The sequence below is a fragment of the Chelonia mydas genome, chromosome 21 (assembly GCF_015237465.2).
Source record: "Chelonia mydas isolate rCheMyd1 chromosome 21, rCheMyd1.pri.v2, whole genome shotgun sequence".
Lineage (NCBI taxonomy): Eukaryota > Metazoa > Chordata > Testudines > Cheloniidae > Chelonia > Chelonia mydas.
In genome coordinates, this window is record NC_051261.2 from 17,938,273 (window position 1) to 17,959,654 (window position 21,382).

The 21,382-nt window shown below is 48.6% G+C and overlaps 1 protein-coding gene and 1 long non-coding RNA gene across 2 annotated transcripts; one reads left to right on the forward strand and one right to left on the reverse strand.

Moving 5' to 3' along the window:
- Nucleotides 1–385: 385 nt before the first annotated feature.
- LOC122463431 lies at nt 386–20,502 on the reverse strand. Its single transcript, XR_006286802.1, has 4 exons — nt 20,393–20,502; nt 9,697–9,705; nt 5,653–5,659; nt 386–398 (listed from the first exon to the last, which is right to left on the reverse strand). It is a non-coding gene; the product is annotated as an uncharacterized LOC122463431 (long non-coding RNA).
- Nucleotides 12,444–14,542, forward strand: RABIF (RAB interacting factor). Its single transcript, XM_037885221.2, has 2 exons — nt 12,444–12,663; nt 13,487–14,542. Exons 1-2 carry the CDS (start codon nt 12,523–12,525, stop codon nt 13,730–13,732), a joined length of 387 nt encoding a protein of 128 aa, XP_037741149.1. The 5' UTR covers nt 12,444–12,522; the 3' UTR covers nt 13,733–14,542.
- Nucleotides 20,503–21,382: the final 880 nt, after the last annotated feature.

Here is a 21,382-nt window from a genome sequence, read left to right on the forward strand (position 1 = left end):
GCCTTCACCACAGTCACCTCAAGCCTTTCCCAGCAGCAGTCTTTGGGGGCTGTCTTGCCCTGTTCATCCAAAATTGGGGCAAGATCATGATGGACAGTTGGGTACTGGAGATCATCCATCATGGATACTCCATAAAATTCCTCTTGTTTCTGCCTCATTGCCCAACTTGGATTTCTCACAGGGACTCATCCCACCATGCATCCTCCAACAAGAGGCTGACGCTCTTCTCCTGAAGGGTGCCATAGACCTGTCCCACTTCACTTTAGGGGGCAGAGGGTTTACTTCCCATATTTCCTCATTCTGAAGAAGGGCAGAGGGTGACATCCCATTCTGGACCTGTTGGTGCTCAACATCTTTATCCAGGGGCAGCAGATATAATAGGCCAGGGAAGGCTCTGCCTTCTCTGGCTGGAGCTGCTGCCGTGGGATGGAGGGCTGGGACTCCTCAAGCCAGCCCAGCGTTGCTGGGGTTGCTCTGGCCGGCCGGGCTGGGGCTTGGGTGGGTTGGCCGGCTGGGGCCGTCCCAGGATTGGGGCTATCTTGGGGTGGGGGTTCAGACCAACCCGGGGCTTCTCCAGCCATGGGAGGGAGGGTCAAGTGGGTTCAGGGCTCCTGACGCAGAGGACAGGGCCTTGTGCAGAAGGGGCGGGGCTATGGGGCTAGCCTCCCTGAAGGGGCATGCCACCTGCTCACCATGCCTTTATCAGGAAATCCAAATTCTATGTGGTGACATTCGCTTTCATTAGCCCCTCCATCTCCCAGGAAATCTGGTGCCCGGCACTCAACAAGAAGGATGCATACATCCACATCAACATTCATCCAGCTCACCGGAAATTTCTCCGATTCAGGGTGGGACACCACCATTACATAAGAATGGCCATACTGGCTCAGACCAAAGATCCATCTAGCCCAGTATCCTGTTGTGACAGGTTGGATCACAGAAATCCCCTTGGGGCTGCCCACTGATGTGCCAGGACTACTACTTTTCCTGCTCTGGCAACTTGGGACTTCAGTGCCCTGCCTGGTTCAGACCCGCTAGCCTGCTGCAAACCCAGACCCAAGTCTGAACCACGTCCCCTAATAGCTGTAGGCTTAATTGAAAGCAGTTTAAGAAATGTTCCTGTCTTTAACACTCCGATGCCCAACTCCCAGTGGGGTCCAAACCCCAAATAAATCCGTTTTACTCATAAATTTTTCGCCATCTATAACACTGATAGAGAGATATGCACAGCTATTTGCCCCTCCTCCCCCCCAGATATTAATACATACTCTGGGTTAAGTAATATGTAAAAAGTGATTTTATTAAATACAGAAAGTAGGATTTAAGCGGTTCCAGGTAATAGCAGACAGAACAAAGTGAATTACCAAACAAAATAAAATAAAACACACAAGTCTGTGCCTAATACAGTAAGAAAACTGAACACAGATAAACCCTCACCCTCGGAGGTGTTCCTTTTACAGACCAGTCTCTTCTAGTCTGGGTCCAGCAACCACTCACACCTCCTGTGGTTACTGTCCTTTGTTCCAGTTTCTTTCAGGTATCCTTTGGGGTGGAGAAGCTATCTCTTGAGCCAGCTGAAGACAAAATGGAGGAGTCTCTCACTGTCTTAAACAGACTTTCTCTTGTGGGTGGATACCTCCTCCTCTCTCCTATGCAAAGTCCAGCCCCAAGATGGTGTTTTGGAGTAACACGGGCAAGTCACAGGTCCATAACATAAGTGATCTCTCTCCTGCCATCCATTTCCACCCTCCGACAAATAGAGGCTAGGGACGCCATTCCTTACCCATCCTGAGTAATAGCCATTTATGGACTTAATCTCCATGAATTTATCCAGTTCTCTTTTAAACCCTGTTATAGTCCTAGCCTTCACAACCTCCTCAGGCAAGGAGTTCCACAGGTTGACTGTGCGCTGTGTGAAGAAGAACTTCCTTTTATTTGTTTTAAACCTGCTGCCCATTAATTTCATTTGGTGGTCCCTAGTTCTTATATTATGGGAACAGGTAAATAACTTTTCCTTATTCACTTTCTCCACACTACTCATGATTTTATAGACCTCTATCATATCCCCCCTTAGTCTCCTCTTTTCCAAGCTGAAAAATCCTAGCTTCTTTAATCTCTCCTCGTATGGGATCCGTTCCAAACCCCTAATCATTTTAGTTGCCCTTCTCTGAACCTTTTCTAATGCCGGTATATCTTTTTTGAGATGAGTGGACCACATCTGTACACAGTATTCAAGGTGTGGGCGTACCGTGTATTTATATAAGGGCAATAAAATATTCTCCATCTTCTTCTCTATCCCTTTTTTAATTATTCCTAACATCCCATTTGCTTTTTTGACTGCCGCTGCATACTGCGTGGACGTCTTCAGAGAACTATCCACGATGACTCCAAGATCTTTCTCCTGATTAGTTGTAGCTAAATTAGCCCCCATCATATTGTATTTATAGTTGGGGTTATTTCTTCCAATGTGCATTACTTTACATTTATCCACATTAAATTTCATTTGCCATTTTGTTGCCCAATCACGTAGTTTTGTGAGATCTTTTTGAAGTTCTTCACAGTCTGCTTTAGTCTTAACTATCTTGCACCTTGCAGTTTAGTATCATCTGCAAACTTTGCCACCTCGCTGTTTACCCCTTTCTCCAGATCATTTATGAATAAGTTGAATAGGATTGGTCCTAGGATTGACCCTTAGGGAACACCACTAGTTACCCCTCTCCATTCTGAAAATTTACCATTTATTCCTACCCTTTGTCCCTTGTCTTTTAACCAGTTCTCAATCCATGAAAGGATCTTCCCTTTTATCCCATGACAACTTAATTTACCTAAGAGCCTTTGGTGAGGGACTTTGTCAAAGGCTTTCTGGAAATCTAAGTAGACTATGTCCACATGTTTGTTGACCTCCTCAAAGAACTCTAATAGATTAGTAAGACATGATCTCCCTTTACAGAAACCATATTGACTTTTGCGGAACAATATATGTTCTTCTATGTGTCTGACAATTTTATTCTTTACTATTGTTTCAACTTCCCGGTCTGTAATTGCCAGGATCATCTCTAGAGCCCCTCTTAAATATTGGCGTTACATTAGCATGACTCCGTTTTTACAGGCAGCAGCCATTGCCCACATGCTATCTTGAATGTCTCCAGGAAGACTTCTTATGTGGATTGAAGCCATCCAAGATCCAATGTTCATTAAGTGTTTCTTGATTGGGCACTTAATTTGCACATTCCTTTCTCAAGAAGCTGACCAAATGCTTTACTAACGCTACTTAAAAGTCAAGCAAGTACACAGCCAAATTTCATAACTTTGAATACAAAAATGATACATGCATACAAATAGGATGAATAGATTCAGTAGATCATAATCTTTACAGAGGTGTGTTACATGGCATATGTAGCATGAAATATATTCCAGTTATGTCATATATACATTCGTAAGCATATTTCCATGAAGCCTTATGGGGTGCAACGTCACACCTGTCTTCCGACAGTGACCAATGGCAGGTGCTTCAGAGGAAATGAACAGAACAGGTAATCATCGAGTGATCCATCCCTTGTCTCCCATTCCCAGCTTCTGGCAAACAGAGGCTAGGGACACCATCCTTGCCCATGCTGGCTAATAGCCATTGATGGACCTATCCTCCATTAACTTATCTAGTTCTTTTTTGAACCCTGTTATAGTCTTGGCCTTCAGAACATCCTCTGGCAAGGTTGACTGTGTGTTGTGTGAAGAAATACTTCCTTTTCTTTGTTTTAAACCTGCTGCCTATTAATTTCATTTGGTGAACCCTAGTTCTTGTGTTGTGAGAAGAAATAAACACTTCCTTATTTACCTTATCCACACCAGTCATGATTTTTTAGATCTCCATCATATCCCCCTTACTCATCTCTTTTCCAAGCTTAAACGTCCCAATCTTATTAATCTCGCCTCATACAGAAGCCGTTCCATACCCCGAATCATTTTTGTTGCCCTTTTCTGAACCGTTTCCAACTCCATTATATCTTTTTTGAGATGGGGCGACCACATCTGCACACAGTATTCAAGATGTGGGAGTACCATGGATTTATTTAAAGGCAATATGCTATTTTCTGTCTTATCTATCCCTTTCTTAATGATTCCCAACATTCTGTTTGCTTTTTTGATGGTCGCTGCACATTGAGTGGATGTTTTCAGAGAACTATCCACAATGACTCCAAAATCTCTTTCTTGAGCGGTAACAGCTAATTTAGACCCCATCGTTTTATATGTATAGTTGGGATGTTGTTTTCCAATGTGCATTGCTTTGCATTTATCAACGCTGAATTTCATCTGCCATTTTGTTGCCCAGTCACTCAGTTTTGAGCGATTCTTTTGTAGCTCTTCGCAGTCTGCCTGTGACTTAACTATCTTGAGTAGTTTTGTGTCCTCCACAAATTTTGCCACCTCACTGTTAACCCCTTTTTCCAGATCATTTATGAATATGTTGAATAGGACTGGTCCCAGAACAGACCCCCTGGGGGACACCACTATTTACCTCTCTCCATTCTGAAAACTGACAATTTATTCCTAACTGTGGTGGGACAGAGCCCCACCCCCGGAGAAAAAGGGCTGAACAAGGCCTGAGAGGCTGTGCGGATCAGCAGCCAATCAGTGAAGGCCTGGGGAGAGCCAATCAGCACCAGGCTAGGTCCTATATAAAGGCTGCCCAGCTAGGGAGAAGGCAGTCACGCCCCAGCCAGCAAGGGACAAGGACTGGCTCCTGAGGCAAGGAGCAGCACCTTGGACAGAGCAGTGCTGGGCAGGCTTCGGGGAGCAGATAGGGGCTCCAGCCCACTACCTGCCAGGCTGCATAGGGCCAAAGGGGAAGTGGCCCAGGGAAACTGAGCGGGCAAGAGGGGAAGGAAGAAGGGCAGAGAGAGGCTGCCGCTAGAGGGTCCCTGGGTCAGGGTCCAGAGTAGCGGGCAGGTGGGCCTGCCCCCCCCCCCTTTGCACTGCACCTGGCCATTGAGGAGAGAGGCTGAGACAGACCGCAACTGGCCCCTGAGATAAGAGGCTAGACTACAGGGTTGTGGTTTGCCACCGAGGCAGGTGCAGACAGAAGGACTGCTGTTAACAACACCCCCATGCCCCCCAGCCCGGAAGAGGGTGAGACTGAAGCGGTGGGTACTGCTGGAGGGCAGTGTTCTGAAGCAGTCGAGGACTGTCCGGAAGAGGACACTGCTGAGCAGGGAGCAACGTGGGTCCAAGGGCAGCAGAGCAAATGATGGGCCCAACACCACGCGTCGAGGGCGCTCCACAGCGGTCAAGAACTAATTCCCGGAGCGACCGGCAGGAGATGCCAGCGGTGCTAAGTCGAACCCCGTCACACTAACCTTTGTTTCCTATCTTTTAACCAGTTACTTTGCTTAAGAGCCTTTGGTGGGAACCTTGTCGAAGGCTTTCTGAAAATCTAAGTACACTGTATCCACTGGATTCCCCCTTGTCCACATGCTTGTTGACCCCCCTCAAAGAATTCTAGTAGATTGGTGAGGCATGATTTCCCTTGTTGATTCTTCCCCAACAAATTATGTTCATCTACGTGTCGGACAATTCTGTTCTTTACTATAGTTTCAACCAGTTTGCTTGGTACTGAAGTCAGGCTTAGTAGCCTGTAATTGCCAGGATCACCACTGAAGTGCTTTTTTAAAAATTGGTGTCACATTAGCTATCCTCCAGTCATTTGGTACAGAAGCTGATTTAAATGATAGGTTACAAACCAGTTAGTGGTTCTGTAATTTCACATTTGAGTTACTTCAGAACTCTTGGGTGAATACCATCTTGTCCTGGTGACTCATTACTGTTTAATTTATCAATTTGTCCCAAAACCTCCTCTAATGACACCTCAATCTGGGACAGTTCCTCAGATTTGTCACCAAAAAAGAATGGCTCAGCTTTGGGAATCTCCCTCACATCCTCAACTGTGAAGTCTGATGCAAAGAATTAATTAATTTCTCCCCAATGGCCTTATCGTTAAGGCTTTAAGTTTGTCACGGAGGTCACGAAAGTCACAGATTCTGGGACTTCTGTAGTGGCAGGTGCAGTTGCAGCCCTGAGCCCCCTCCCACCTCCAGCAGCAGCGGGAGTTTGGGCGTGGCTCAGGGCTGGGGCAGGGGATTGGAATGCGGGAGGGAGTGAGGGCTCTGAGTGGCGCTTACCTCGGGGGGCACTCCCCAGAAGCGGTCACCATGTCCGGTTCCTAGGCAGAGGCTTGGCCAGGTGGCTCCGTGCACTGCCTCCGCCCACAGGTGCTGCCCCCGCAGCTCCCATTGGCCACAGTTCCTGGCCAATGGAAGCTGTGGAGCAGGCACTCGGGCCAGGGGCAGTGTGCAGAGCCACCCTGGCTGCGCCTCTGCCTAGGGACTGCAGGGACATGTTGGCCACTTCCAGGAGCCACGTGGAGCTGGGTAGGGAGCCTGCCAGCCCCGCCTCTGTGAAAGACTCTGCTCTGGCAGCTCCGAGTGCTGTGGATTCAACTTCTGCCTGTCTTGCTGAGGCCCAATGAGAGAGACGGGAGGCCTGTCTTCTGGAGTGCTCCCCCCTCAATCTCTGCTAAGAGCCCACCCAGGTTGCAGCATAAAGCAAAAGATGTTTCATTTCTTTTTACTTACCCTCTGGCTGGGAGCTCAGAAACCCGAGGACCAACCCCCCATGTATCACTGCGGCTGTTAAAGAGGGACTCAGTTCTCTTGGAGCGTGACCTGCTCCCATGTCCCAGATGACTTGCGTGTTGGTGAAGGGCTGGGAGCCGTTTGGCAGCACTGCAAACAGCACAAGAGAAATCATCATCATTAACCATCCAAAACGTCAAGTTTATACAATAGCCAGCTTCATCTGGGTATCTCTAAACTCTTTCCAACCTGGATAGTAGCATGAGTTGAGGCATTGGATGGCAGGAGACCGTGTAATGTTGGAGAGAGGGCTGCAGTCAGCAGCAGAGATGATATCTGAGGCTGGACAAACTGCTGAGCACTATTTATAGAGGGACAAATGTGCTTTTGGCGAAGAGTGTGAGATGTATGTTTATCACTATTCTAAAAAGCTGTGTCTTCAGAGTTCCTTATCAAAATATTTGAGAAGGCAACAGGTGGAGCCTCACTTTGGAGAGGCTAGCCCCTGGCACCACCCCTTCCGCCTGCCCCACCCCTAGCCAAAGCCTGAGACCCCCTACCTCCCCCCCCGTGGCCAGAGGAGCCCCCGAGCAGCCGGAGCTCTCCCCCCAACCCGTTCAGAGGAGCCCCGGGCTGGCTGGAGCCCCCACAGCCACGCCTCCCTGCCGCAGACCCTAAGCTTCTGATATGCCCCGTGCAGGTTCCAGGCCAGCTGAGGAGGTAGTATGTGTTACTCAGCTTCCCAGGTTCATCAGTATTCTCTTGGGAGTCCAGGGAGATTACTGAGAACCCAGGAAGCTGAATAGCACATACCATCTCCTCAGCCGCCCTGGAACCTGCATGGAGCATAATAAAAAGCAAATATTTCCCCTGCCAAACCGCAACAGGGGCCCTGCAGCAGCAGCTGCACTAGGGAAGGCTGTGCCTCCCCTGACCTACTATACCTGCTGCCCATGGAAGATAGGGTCAAATTCAAATAAAGCAAACCATCCCCCAAGGAAAACATGGTGCTCATGATCCCATCCTGTTGCTTCCTTCAGAAGTTCAATGGCTCTTTCTAAGAAAGCCATTAAGTAGCATTGTTTTTTATTTTTTTTTAAATAAACAGTGAAGTGCACCAATTAGCTAGAACTTCCTTTAACAACAGTGCCTCCCCTTACAAAGCCAGACAGAAGCAGTCCCTCATCTGCTGCCTCCCAGTCATCACAAGTACAGTGTCCAAATAGACAGTGCTCTTGCAGGTAGGTGCAAGGCACATTACAGATGTGTAGTTTGGCTCGTATCTGTTTTCCTTGTCTGGGGCATAGGATGCTGTGTGAACTGCCACAGAACCACAACATTACTTATTATTGTAAAAGTGGGCACAATGGCAACACAGAAAATGTTGCTTTCACGTTTTTTTCCTCTCCACTTTGGAATTATTTTCCTTATATATGGTCTCAGTCTGAAATCCCCTTGGATATGGCAAGATGTTTTTCATCAGTTCCTCCAAAAGAGGGATCCTGCACGATAATGTACCATTACCAACTTATAGCTCCTTTACTTATTTATTTTTGAGGTGGGGAGAAGGGAAGTGAAAAATCATGAAAAGTCTCAGATTCATAGACTTTAAGACCAGAAGGGACCATCATGATTATCTAGTCTGACCTCCTGCACATCGCAGGCCTCTGGCTGAGTTACTGAAGTCCTGAAATCTTGATTTAAAGATTTCAAGTTACAGAGACTCCATGGTTTGAACTAGAATAAACAAGCAGGTGACCCATGCCCCACGCTACAGAGGAAGGTGAACCCTCCCTCCCTCCCCCCCCCCCAATATGGTGATCAGTTAGACCCTGAGCATGTGTGCAAGACCCATCACCTGGACACTTGGGAAAGAATTCTCTACAGTAACTTAGAGCCCTCCCTATCTAGTGTCCCCATCTCTGGCCACTGGAGATATTTGCTAATAGCAGTTGCAGATGGGCCTACGCCATTGTAGGCAACCTCATCATACCATACTCTCCATAAACTTGTCAAGCTCAGTCTTCAAACAAATTAGTATTTTTGCCTCCACTACTCCTCTTGGAAAACTGTTCCAGAACTTCACCCCTAATAGTTAGAAACCTTATAATTTCAAGCCTAAACTTGTTGATGACCAGTTTATATCCTTTTGTTCTTGTGCCAGCATTGACCCTTATCTTTGCTCTCTATAAATACATCAGAGGGACAAACACCAGGGAGGGAGAAGAGTTATCTCCCTTCAGCCTTCATTTTGTTAGGCTAAACAAGCCAAGCTCCTTAAGTCTCTTCTCGTAAGATAGGTTCTCCATTCCTCTGATCATCCTAGTAGCCCTTCTCTGCACCTACTCCAGTTTGAATTCATCTTTCTTAAACATGGGAGATCAGAATTGCACACAGTATTCCGGATGAGGCCTTGTACAATAACAACAATTATCCATCTCTACTGGAAATACCTTGCCTGATGCATCCTAGGATTGCATTAGCCTTTTTCACGGCCACGTCACATTAGCATCTCATAGTCATCCTCTCTCTCCTCCTCTGCTGCTTCCAACTGATAAGTCCCCAGCTTACAGCAAAAACTCTTGTTGCTAGTCTCCTAGTGCATGATCTTGCACTTTGCACTACTAAATTTCCTCCCATTTCTATAACGCCATTTTTTCAAGGTCAGCCAAATCTCCTTGTAGGATATTCTGGTCCTCTATATTGGTTATACCTCCAACTTCGTGTCATCAGCACATTTTATTAGCTCTATGTAGCTCAAAAGCTTGCCTCTTTCAGAAACAGAAGTTGGTCAAACAAGAGATGTTACTTCACCCACCTTGTCTCATTAATGAAAATGTTACATAAGATTGATGCCACGCCCAATTCTTCAGGAACTCCACTAATAACCTCCCTCCAGGCTGACACTTCACCTTTCAGCATGACCCATTGTAGTCTCCCCTTTAACCAGTTCCTTACCCACCTTTTGATTCTCATATTGATCCCCCTCTTTTCCAATTTAATAATTTCCCATGTGGAACTGTATTAAATGCTTTAGAGAAATGCAGGAAGATTAAATCTACTGCACTTTTTCCCCCTTGCCACTCACATCATTTTGTGCTGTACCACCACTTTAGGAGGCCTGGGAGGGTTATAGCAGTATTATGATGCATCCACATGGCCCTTACACCAGTTTATCCCAGGCTGAAAGAGTAAAGGTGATTAAAAAGCAGTTTAATTGTTTTGATTGAAGTGGTGAGATAAAGCAACAGAAGGCAATCATACTCTGGGGGAATTCTGTGCCACTGTGCATGTGCAGAATTCATGTCCCCAGCAGATTTCTTTGCTTCCCCACAGAAAAATGAATTCTCACAGGGAAGCAAAGGGAAGCTGCAAAAGCGGTCTCGTGCCCCTCCCTAGAAGTGCGGGTGCATCATTTCAGTTGCCTGGAGCAGCCAGCAGAGAGGTAAATCACTGCAGGGCTGGGGACACCCCAGCCGGTTGCTCCTACCCTGCACTGGGCTCAGCTGCTAATCCCAGCTGGGCTGGGGGAGGATGAGACTTCCTCTTCCCCTGCAAGGAATGGCCAGGGCTGAAGTTGAGTCAGACCCACCCCCCCAGAAACCTGCCCCGGCTGCAGGAAGCTCTGTATGCCTCCCCCTGCTTCCTGCCCCCATTGCTCATCAGCTGCAGGGCAAAGGGGTGACTGTACAGGGAGCTGCTGCCCCTTCCACCCAGCCCCTGTGCATCTGGACCCCCAGAACTCCCAGCTGAGCCCCCCCTGCACCCAAACCCCCACCCTGCTGAGCCTTATTTCCCCCCCCCCCCCGCATCCGGATCCCTGCCAAGCCCCTCTCCCCCCCCCCCCCCACATCCAGACCCTTCACTCTTGCCCCCTCCCCCCCCCACAGAGCCCCACACAAACCCCAACCCTGATGATTCCCACCCTCACCCCACACCTGGATCACCCTGATGAGCCTCCTGCACCTGGACTGCCACCCTACTAAGCCCTAACCAGCTGAACCTAGACGCCCACTCCACCAAGCCTCACTTCTTCAGCACCCAGACTGCCCCTTGCTGAGCCCCCCCCCCCCCCCCCCAGACCCCCTCAGATGAGTCCCAACCTCCTTCACCTGAACCCTCCTGCAGAGTCCCATTGCCACTGGAGCCAGAACACCCCCCTCCCCCCCGTGAGCCCCTGTGCACCCAGATCCGCACTGCATCTGGGCCCTTCAAAGAATGCGGCACCCTATATCCCCACACAGAGCCCTCTCACCCCACACCCAGGTCCCCCCATACTAATCCCCTCCACACTTGGATCCTGCCAGGCTGAGTCTGCCTGCCCATGCCTGGTTTGGGGCCAGGGTGGATGTGTGTGTGAGACTCTGTCCTTCTTGCTTTCTAGCTTGGCGCAGCTGGTGCGGAGGAGCAGGTCGGCAGGCGTTTCCCTTGCGCTGTGTCAGGGTCAGGTGCTGAATCCATGTCCTGGGGGGACGGGGGTGATTGCCCACCTCTGTGCAGCCAGTGGCATGTGCTCTACACTCCCATGTGGAAGCCTCCACATTTATTATTGACAAATAAAATATTCAGAATTTCAGAATATTGTATGCAGCATTTTTTTTTTAGTATAGAATTCCCTCAGGAGGATAATCAGTGCATGCACCCAAAGCTGTGCCTGCCAGCCCAAAGATAGGCCTAGCACTGTGCCTTCACTTCTGGGACTTGTCTGGAAAAGAAACTTCTGGGAACTGAGTCCAGCACTCTCAATTCCCACTGCTGGGCTCCAGTCACTAGTCGGTGCTGCCCAGCCAAATCACCTCACAAACCTCTTGATTAAGCTGTGTCTCAACTAGATTTTAGTAAATAGAAAATAAGTACAAACCTTCAGACAAAAGGAAAGACCCAGAGCATCCCCTTCCACACAGCCCCACGGCTGAGCCCACGTGCCCCAGGCATCGCCAAGAACAGGACAGAACAGGTGCCCTGCTCTGCCCCCTGAGAGAGGCTGGATATGGATACGGATAGGCAGCTCTCAAACTAACCGAATCCCAACTGACCCACCCACTGCTGGCCCTGGCCCTGCCCTGGAACCACCCATCACATGTCACCTATCCTTACCCCATAGCTGCATGCCCGTGATCCTATGCCATAGCTCAGCCCCCCTCTTTGACCTCATTCCACTTGTAGCCCTAGAGCTAGTGACCATATGTCCCGTTTTGGCCGGGACACTCCCTTTTTTAAACCCTGTCCCAGCCGACCTGACTGTTTTGGCAAAGGTGGGCATTTGTCCTGTTTGCCAACTTGATCACTGGGCAAGAGCAAACAGGACAAAGGCCCACTTTGGTCAAAGAAGTGGGGTGGGGTGGGGGGGTGAGCAGCGAGGCCATCCCCCACGGGGGCAAGGCAGGGGGCAGGCCGGGCTGGGGTGAGCAGGACACCAGCCCCATGCAGGGGTGCGGGAGGGCTCGAGCCAGTGACTCGGGCCAGCCCCACCCAGGGGAGAGGAGGGCTTGGGGGAGGGGCCTCGGGCCAGCTCCGTGGGGGGCAGGAGGGAAGCCGGGGGGGGGGCGCTTGGGAGAGCCCCGCGGGGGGGCAGAGGGTATAGCCAGGTGGGGAGGGACTGGGGCCAACCACGGGGGGGGCTGGGGCTAGCCGAGGGGCGGGGACCTGGGGGGTAGCCAGGTGGGGGGCCCGGGCCAGCTCCGTGGGGGGCGGGAGGGAAGCCGGGGGGGGGCTCCACGCTGTGTCCCGTTTTCCCTTTGGGAAATATGGTCACCCAGCGTGTAGCCCCCCCGTGTGGCTTTGACGTCACCACTCAGCCCTGCTCCGGGAGCAACCCCCCCGCGTGGAACCTTCGCCCCGCCCCGGGCCCCTGCTGCGCGCGCCGAGGCGGCACTAATGCGCCTGCGCGGCCATGGCGGCGCCCTGCGCGGAGATGGAGCCGGGCGCGGGGGAGCTGGTTTGCGCGCGGGGCCGCAACCGCAAGGCCGTGCTGTGCCAGCGCTGCGGCTCGCGCGTGCTGCTGCCCGGCGCCGCCACCTTCGCGCGCAGAGAGGTGTGCCCCCCCCCCCCCCGGCCCGGCCGGCCCGCAGCGCCCCTCCCCTCCCCCGGCCCGGCCCGCAGCGCCTCGGCCCGGCCCGGCCCGGCCCGGCCCGCAGCGCCGCTCCCCTCCCCCGGCCCGGCCCGGCCCGCCGCTCCCCTCCCCTCGGCTCGGCCCCAGCCCGGCCCGCAGCGCCGCTCCCCTCCCCCGGCCCGGCCCGGCCCGCCGCTCCCCTCCCCTCGGCTCGGCCCCAGCCCGGCCCGCAGCGCCGCCCCCCTCCCCCGGCCCGGCCCGCAGCGCCTCCCCCCGGCCTGGCCCGGCCCGCAGCGCCGCTCCCCGCCTGCAGCTTTCTCCCTTCCGGGGCGGGCTCCACCCTGCCTGTCTGCCGGCCGTGCCCGGGCAGCCCCCGATCACCTGGTATCCGCAGCGATTCCTGATCAGCCCCTGGCTCTAGTCCCCAGCCCCACCGGCGCCCCCTTCCTGCTTCATTGTCCTTTTTCAGACACGTCCTCGTCCTTCAGACCCCGCTCACAACGCCCCTGACTGAGGAGCCTGTTGGTGTCCCCAGACCACTGCGGAGCATCGTGACCAGGCTTGGCTCCTCGTTTCCTTGTGCTGCCCCCAGCCCCGTGCGGGCTTTTTTCTTATATTTATCTCTGTGTGTCTCTGCGGCATGTCTCTTAATCTGTGCCTGCTTGTGAGGCAGGGCTGTCTCTTGTCCTTCCAGTCTGCTCTGCAGCTCTGGCTGCATTGGAGCTGAGCCTGTACAGGTGATCGCTGGTGTTTGTAAATGGCTCCTGTGTACAAATGGCTCATGCCATGTTTTGTTCCTTGACAGCTTTTCCTTCCCTCCATGAAGAAGAAGACAGCCCTGCTTGCCAGCAGCTCTCCGGATGGGGACGTGCTCCAGGATCACTGGCTTGTAGATGACATGTTTTCCTTTGAGAATATTGGGTTCACCAAGGACGTTGGGAATGTAAAGTTCCTCATATGCGCAGACTGTGAGATCGGGCCAATTGGCTGGCACTGCCTAGATGATAAGAAGAGCTTCTACATAGCCTTGGACCGTGTTTCTCATGAGTAGCATCCTGAGTGGAGCTCAGACTCTCTGTGAGGCTATCCCAGCTGGCAGCCAGGATTCCTCAGTACAACCATTCCACGGCTCTTAACATGTACCAACATGAAGCCAGAGGCACCGGATTCATCTTAATAGCTTATTTAAAGCAATAGGCAATTATTACATTCAGTGCATTTCGGCTTCATCTGGTCCTTCTTCCCATTGTAACATGGGGATGGCGATTCCACAGTCTTCCCATTTCTGATTTTTAGTCCTAACTCATGGACAGTCTCATCTTGGTTCCTGAAGTGTAAAATGTGAGCATAACTCCTGTCACCGGATGTTTTTCCCACAGAAACTCATGGTTTGTTTTTTAATTTAAATTTTGACTGGAATATGGAACATTGCGATTTCAGTGAACAAGCTTTCTTCAAAAGGGAGGAACAAACTCAGAACTGCACCTTTGAGAGGACAGCTAGGTAGACAGAACTTTGCCCATTTTCTCAGGCATTTTATTCAGTTTTAGTGGTTTCTCACTATATTTTGGACTACAGGGTTTACCCTTCATGCCGCATGTAAAAGTTTACAGCCAGGGCAGCTTTCTCCCTCCTTTTAAAGGATTACTTTCCCACTTGCATTTACAGTTTGAATTGTTCATGGCCTGGCAATGAAAGATGGCCTGGGCTGGCACTGCTGTGGAGGTTTCATTTTTCAGGAAATATGAGGGTATTTCCTGTGTAAGATAAAATCTATAGTCAAATTGCAAAAAAGTAAATGTACTTGAACTGCTATAATCAATATTCATGTTTAATTAAATTTATTCCATGTTTCTCAGTATGATGTTTGTATTGTCTTTTGTCTGTAGAGACTAAAGAGGGAGGACAGTAAAGTATACATTTTTGCAAGTTATTATTGCTTGCTGTAGACTGACTGGTCATACTGCAAGTACATTTGATTAAGACTTAGCTGAGAAGTTTATTAAGGTCTTTCCAGAAATGTGATTATGAAACTTGCTTAAAATTAGAACATGCTGCCTTAATACAAAAGTCAAGTTCTTAACATACTGTACAGTAGGGGTTCTCAAACTGGGGGTTGGGACCCCTCAGGGGGTCATGAGGTTATTACATGGGGGGTCTCGAGCTGTCAGCCTTCACCCCAAACCCTGCTTTGCCTCCAGCATTTATAATGGTGTTAAATATATTAAAAAGTGTTTTAAATTTATAAGGGGAGTCGCACTCAGAGGCTTGCTATGTGAAAGGACTCACTAGTACAAAAGTTTGAGAACCACTGCTGTACAAGGAAAAAAAATTGGAAACTGAGTGTCAGCAAATATGATCCTTGGTATAGACCAGATAATTACAAAAGTTAGCTCTTGGTGAGAGGGACTTGAAATGCGTTTGTTTTAGCTAAAAATGCATCATGAAGAATCGTCTTTTTAAAACTTCATTAGCCTGATGCATGTGAAAGCAGTGGACTCTGTGAGTTAAAAGAAAAAGAAAACAGCATGACATATCTGAATAATAAAGAAATGGTCAGCAAGGGGCTGCTGACAAACCAGCTGCTTTGTCCTGGGTTTGGGGATTGTAGGGTAAGATTTCAGAGAGAGAACACTGCTACATGGACTTCTGATTATATTTCTGTGGTAAACTTCATGAACTTTCTAAATCAAAGGAAAACCAAATCATTCTGAAAGTGCTAGCTGACTCAGTGACTGGGCAGGATTAAGGAGGTGCAACTATAGTGTTTCCAGGTTGCTGTGTCATTCAGGTTAAACTAGGAAGGGTGTGTGCTATTTGAAGTCATTGACTGAACTGTGGGCTTGGTGCTCCAAATTTAGCTTGAGGTTTGCAGAGCAGCCATGGGGTTTTTAGACTCATCCTTTTAACTTTGAGAAAATATCTGCTTACGTGCTCTAGGACAAACTCAGCCTCATTACACGTTTGGGTGATAAAGATAAATGTATACATCTGATATATTTAGATGTTTGTGATGCATTTGACTTGGTACTGCATTGCATGCTGATTTAAAAAATTAGCAATATTTAATATTAATAAAGAATACATTAAATTAATTAAGAAGTGACTAACTCGCAGATCTCCAGAAGTAGTCAGCAAGGAATCCTCAACTCTGGGTGTTTCTAGTGGGGTTCTACAGGATTCGGTACTTGGCCTGCTGCTATTCAATATTTTTATCAGTGAGGTAATGAAATAAATACAAAATCATTGCTGATAAAACTTGAATAACACAAAGATTGGTATAGTGGTAAACGGGGATAAGGCAGTCATACAGAGAGTCATGTTGCATTTTATCCTATTTTCCACCATGTCTTTCAGTCTTTCCTTCAAAAGTTGTTCTAAAGTCTAGTACTAGGGGTCACGCAAATGGGTCTGTAGTTTCCTGGATTACTTCCCACTGCTTCAGTATGGGCCCTATATTTGCTTTTCTTCAGTCACACAGTACTATCCCACAATTAGATAATTTATTACATAAGAACCGCCACACTGGATCAGACCAATGGTCCATGTAACCTGTCTTCTGACAGCGCCTGGTGCCAGCAGTTTCAGAGCAAATGAACAGAACAGGGCAATTGTCAAGTGAGCCAGCTGCTGTCCTCCAGGGATTACAAATACCTGCTACTGGATTTCATAGAATCCTAGAATATCAGGGTTGGAAGGGACCTCAGGAGGTCATCTAGTCCAACCCCCTGCTCAAAGCAGGACCAATCCCCAACTAAATCATCCCAGCCAGGGCTTTGTCAAGCCTGACCTTAAAGATATCTAAGGAAGGAGATTCCACCACCTGCCTAGGTAATGCATTCCACTGTTTCACCACCCTCCTAGTGAAAAAGTTTTTCCTAATATCCAACCTAAACCTCCCCCACTGCAACTTGAGACCATTGCTCCTTGTTCTGTCATCTGCTACCACTGAGAACAGTCTAGATCAATCCTCTTTGGAACCCCCTTTCAGGTAGTTGAAAGCAGCTATCCAATCCGCCCTCATTCTTCTCTTCCGCAGTCTAAACATCCCCAGTTCCCTCAGCCTCTCCTCATAAGCCATGTGTTCCAGTCCCCTAATCATTTTTGTTGCCCTCCGCTGGACGTTTTCCAATTTTTCCACATCCTTCTTGTAGTGTGGGGCCCAAAACTGGACACAGTACTCCAGATGAGGCCTCACCAATGTCGAATAGAGGGGAACGATCACGTCCCTCAATCTGCTGGCAATGCCCCTACGTATACATCCCAAAATGCCATTGGCCTTCTTGGCAACAAGGGCACACTGCTGACTCATATCCAGCTTCTCGTCCACTGTAACCCCTAGGTCCTTTTCTGCAGAACTGCTGCCGAGCCATTCGGTCCCTAGTCTGTAGCGGTGCATGGGATTCTTCCATCCTAAGTGCAGGACTCTGCACTTGTCCTTGTTGAACCTCATCAGATTTCTTTTGGCCCAATCCTCTAATTTGTCTAGGGCCCTCTGTATCCTATCCCTACCCTCCAGCGTATCTACCTCTCCTCCCAGTTTAGTGTCATCTGCAAACTTACTGAGGGTGCAATCCACACCATCCTCCAGATCATCCTCCAGAACTAAACCGGCCTGAGGATTGACCCTTGGGGCACTCCACTTGATACCGGCTGCCAACTAGACTTGGAGCCATTGATCACTACCCGTTGAGCCCGACAATCTAGCCAACTTTCCATCCATCTTATAGTCCATTCATCCAGCCCATACTTCTTTAACTTGCTGGCAAGAATACTGTGGGAGACCGTGTCAAAAGCTTTGCTAAAGTCAAGGAACAACACGTCCACCGCTTTCCCCTCATTCACAGAGCCAGTTATCTCATCATAGAAGGCAATTAGATTAGTCAGGCATGACTTGCCCTTGGTGAATCCATGCTGACTGTTCCTGATCACTTTCCTCTCATGCAAGTGCTTCAGAATTGATTCCTTGATGACCTGCTCCATTTTTCCAGGGACTGAGGTGAGGCTGACTGGCCTGTAGTTCCCAGGATCCTCCTCCTTCCCTTTTTTAAAGATGGGCACTACATTAGCCTTTTTCCAGTCATCCGGGACCTCCCCCGCTCACCATGATGTTAGGATATAGATGTTCAGGCCTGTCTGCAAAGGCCTGTACTTTAAGAATCTAGGTGTATTCTTATCACTTGGCTAGTTACAGAGGTATAAAAGAAAGAATCAAAATCACTGTCTGCCGGTGTAAGGTCCTTCTCTTACTGTGACAGTCTGAGGCCCTGTTCTTAGGCCAAGGCCTTTGGCTAAGCAGCAGAGGCAGCCATAAACTGGGAAGCGACCGGTCACCTCCTCACATTCCAAACTAGTCACATTGAAAGAAGGTGCTATTGGGCTGTTAGGATACAATCCTGTCCTGATAATGCCTATCGCCTCCAGAGAAAGAGAAGTGCCTAGAAAATGTAAAAGGAAACTTAGTTTGATAGCATCCTGTCTGGCAAGAACTCACTTATCAATAGCTGGGATGTGAAATCCTCACTTCTGTATTGTTTTGTCATTATAGTTCCCACTTTGCTATTGTTTGTCTGTATAATCTCTGTCTGGTTCTGTGATTGTTCCTGTCTGCTGTATAATTAATTTTGCTGGGTGTAAACTAATTAAGGTGGTGGGATATAATTGGTTACATAATCATGTTACAGTATGTTAGGATTGTTGAATTTCAGGAAAGTGATTGGTTAAGGTATAGCTAAGCAGACCTCAAGTTTTACTATATAGTCTGCAGTCAATCAGGAAGAGGGGGGGTGGGGGTGGGGGAAATGGGAACAGGGAATGGGAGTAAGGAAATTGGAATCATGTTTGGCTAAGGGCAGGAATGGGAACAGGGACACAGGTGTAAGGCTCTTTGGTGTTAGAGCTGGGAAGGAGGATACTAAGGAAGGAAACTGGAATCATGCTTGCTGGAAGTTCACCCCAATAAACATCGAATTGTTTGTACCTTTGGACTTCGGGTATTGTTGCTCTCTGTTCATGCGAGAAGGACCAGGGAAGTAAGTGGGTGAAGGAATAAGCCCCCTAACACATGAGTTTTCAAAGATAATGGCCAATGGCTCTGCAGTCACATCCACCAGCTCCTTTAGCACTCTCGGGTGCAGCGCATCCGGCCCCATGGACCTGTGCTCATCCAGCTTTTCTAAATAGTCCCGAACCACTTCTTTCTCCACAGAGAGCTGGTCACTTCCTCCCCATGCTGTGTTGCCTAGTGCAGTAGCCTTGTTCATGAAGACAAAGGCAAAAAAAGCATTGAGTACATTAGCTTTTTCCACATCCTCTGTCACTAGGTTGCCTCCCTCATTCAGTAAGGGGCCCACACTTTCCTTGACTTTCTTCTTCTTGCTAACATACCTGAAGAAACCCTTCTTGTTACTCTTAACATCTCTTGCTAGCTGCAACTCCAGGTGTGATTTGGCCTTCCTGATTTCACTCCTGCATGCTCGAGCAATATTTTTATACTCTTCCCTGGTCATTTGTCCGATCTTCCACTTCTTTTAAGCTTCTTTTTTGTGTTTAAGATCAGCAACGATTTCACTGTTAAGCCAAGCTGGTTGCCTGCCATATTTACTATTCTTTCTACACATTGGGATGGTTTGTCCCTGTAACCTCAATAAGGATTCTTTAAAATACAGCCAGCTCTCTTGGACTCCTTTCTCCCTCCTGTTATTCTCCCAGGGGATCCTGCCCATCAGTTCCCTGAGGGAGTCAGAGTCTGCTTTTCTGAAGTCCAGGGTCCGTATTCTGCTGCTCTTCTTTCTTCCCTGTGTCAGGATCCTGAACTCGACCATCTCATGGTCACTGCCTCCCAGGTTCCCATCCACTTTAGCTTCCCCTCCTAATTCTTCCCGGTTTGTGAGCAGCAGGTCAAGAAGAGCTCTGCCCCTATTTGCACTTTCATATGCCAGTTCTTTCAGTATTTTGCAGTGGAGATTGTGGTCCCCTTGATGTGCACACATCAAACTGTGTGAGCTTTGTTTCTATCGCAGATGTGGCTATTTCCATTTCTATACACTCATTTCCATCAGCCATCCTGCCTTTGCCTCTGTCAGCTGCATCATCTTTTTTATTGAAGACTGAGACAAAGTGTTCATTTAGTTTTGGGGCCCTACCTAGGTTTCCCTTACTCTCTACCCCATCCTCTCTGCTGAGCAACCCTATTTATTTAATAAATATCATGAAGTGATTAGAGATCAAGTCCAGGAAGGTAGTTACACCCCTCCTACCCCCTTTGAACAATGTTGTGTTGGGTTTCCCCCCTTTAAGAAGCCACCTGATGTGCTGAGATATCACTGAGCCCACCTGTTCTGCCAGCCTGGGCCCCCTTTTTACCTGTCTTGCTGAGCCAGGCTATTACGCCTCCTCCAGCGTGCACACAGGCAGGGCCACGCCCCAACTGCAGAACGACACAGACGCTGAGGTCAGCTCTGGGAAGACAGCTTAAGCTGGTGGTTCTCAAACTTTCGTACTGGCGACCCCTTTCACATAGCAAGCCCCTGAGTGCGACCCTTCTTATAAATTAAAAACACTTTAAAATATATTTAACACCATTATAAATGCTGGCAGCAAAGCAGGGTTTGGGATGGAGGCTGACAGCTCACAACCCCCTCTGTAATAACCTTGTGACCCTGAGGTCCTGACCCGCTATTTGAGAGCCCCTGGCTTAAGGAACTTGCACCAGCACTCAGGTGTCCACCTCCCTTGGAGTGCAGACCCAAAGGTATTTTATAAAATCTGCCTCCTCCCTCAATGTGGAGGAAAATATGCACAGCCTCTTACCTGCACCAACGGAGTTATATTATAAACAAGAAATAAGTTTATTAACTAAAAAGGTGAATTTTAAGTGGTTAAAGAGGCAGCAAACAGAACAAAGCAGATTACTAAGCAAACAAAACAAAACATGCAAACTAATCTTGTTTCACTAAAGAAACTGGTTACCAATAGTGATTTCTTACCCTAGATATTGTTGCAGACAGATTACAGAAAGTCTTGAAAAGCAGCTGCACTGGTCTCCAGCTTGAGACCAGGTATTATTATTCACAAGCTACATGCCCATCCAGCTTGGGCTCCACCCTTCCCCCGTTCAGTTCTTGCTTCCAGGTGTTTTTCAGTGTCTCTTTGGGTGGGGAGGCAGAGGAGAACCATGATGATGTCACTTTCCTGTCTTATATAGCTCTTGTGTAAGGCGGAAACCCTTTGTCTTCCAGTGGAAAAACACTAGCATTCCAAAAGGGGAGGAGGGGTGTCCAATACCAGGTGACTTGGACCCATGTCTCTGCAGGGCTGTGGCAGCCATTGCTCATAGGCTGTCTCGAGCATCCACAGGAAAACTAAGCTCTTTTACAGACAATTGTCTTTACTAATGGGCCTTTAGCACTGTCTGGCTTTCTCACTGTTGTACCTGAAGGGCTAGTTGGAGGGTGACACCCAAAGTAACCCATTAGAAATACAGATACATAGTCAATATTCCTAACTTCAGATACAGAAATGATACAGGCATACAAATTGGATAATCACACTCCAGAAATCATAACCTTTCCAATGATACCTTACAAGACCCATCTTGCATAAAGTACATCTCAGTTATGTCATATCCATATCATAAGCATATTTTCATAAGGAATATGGAATGTAATGGCATAAATGTGATTTTGTACTTTCATTTTAA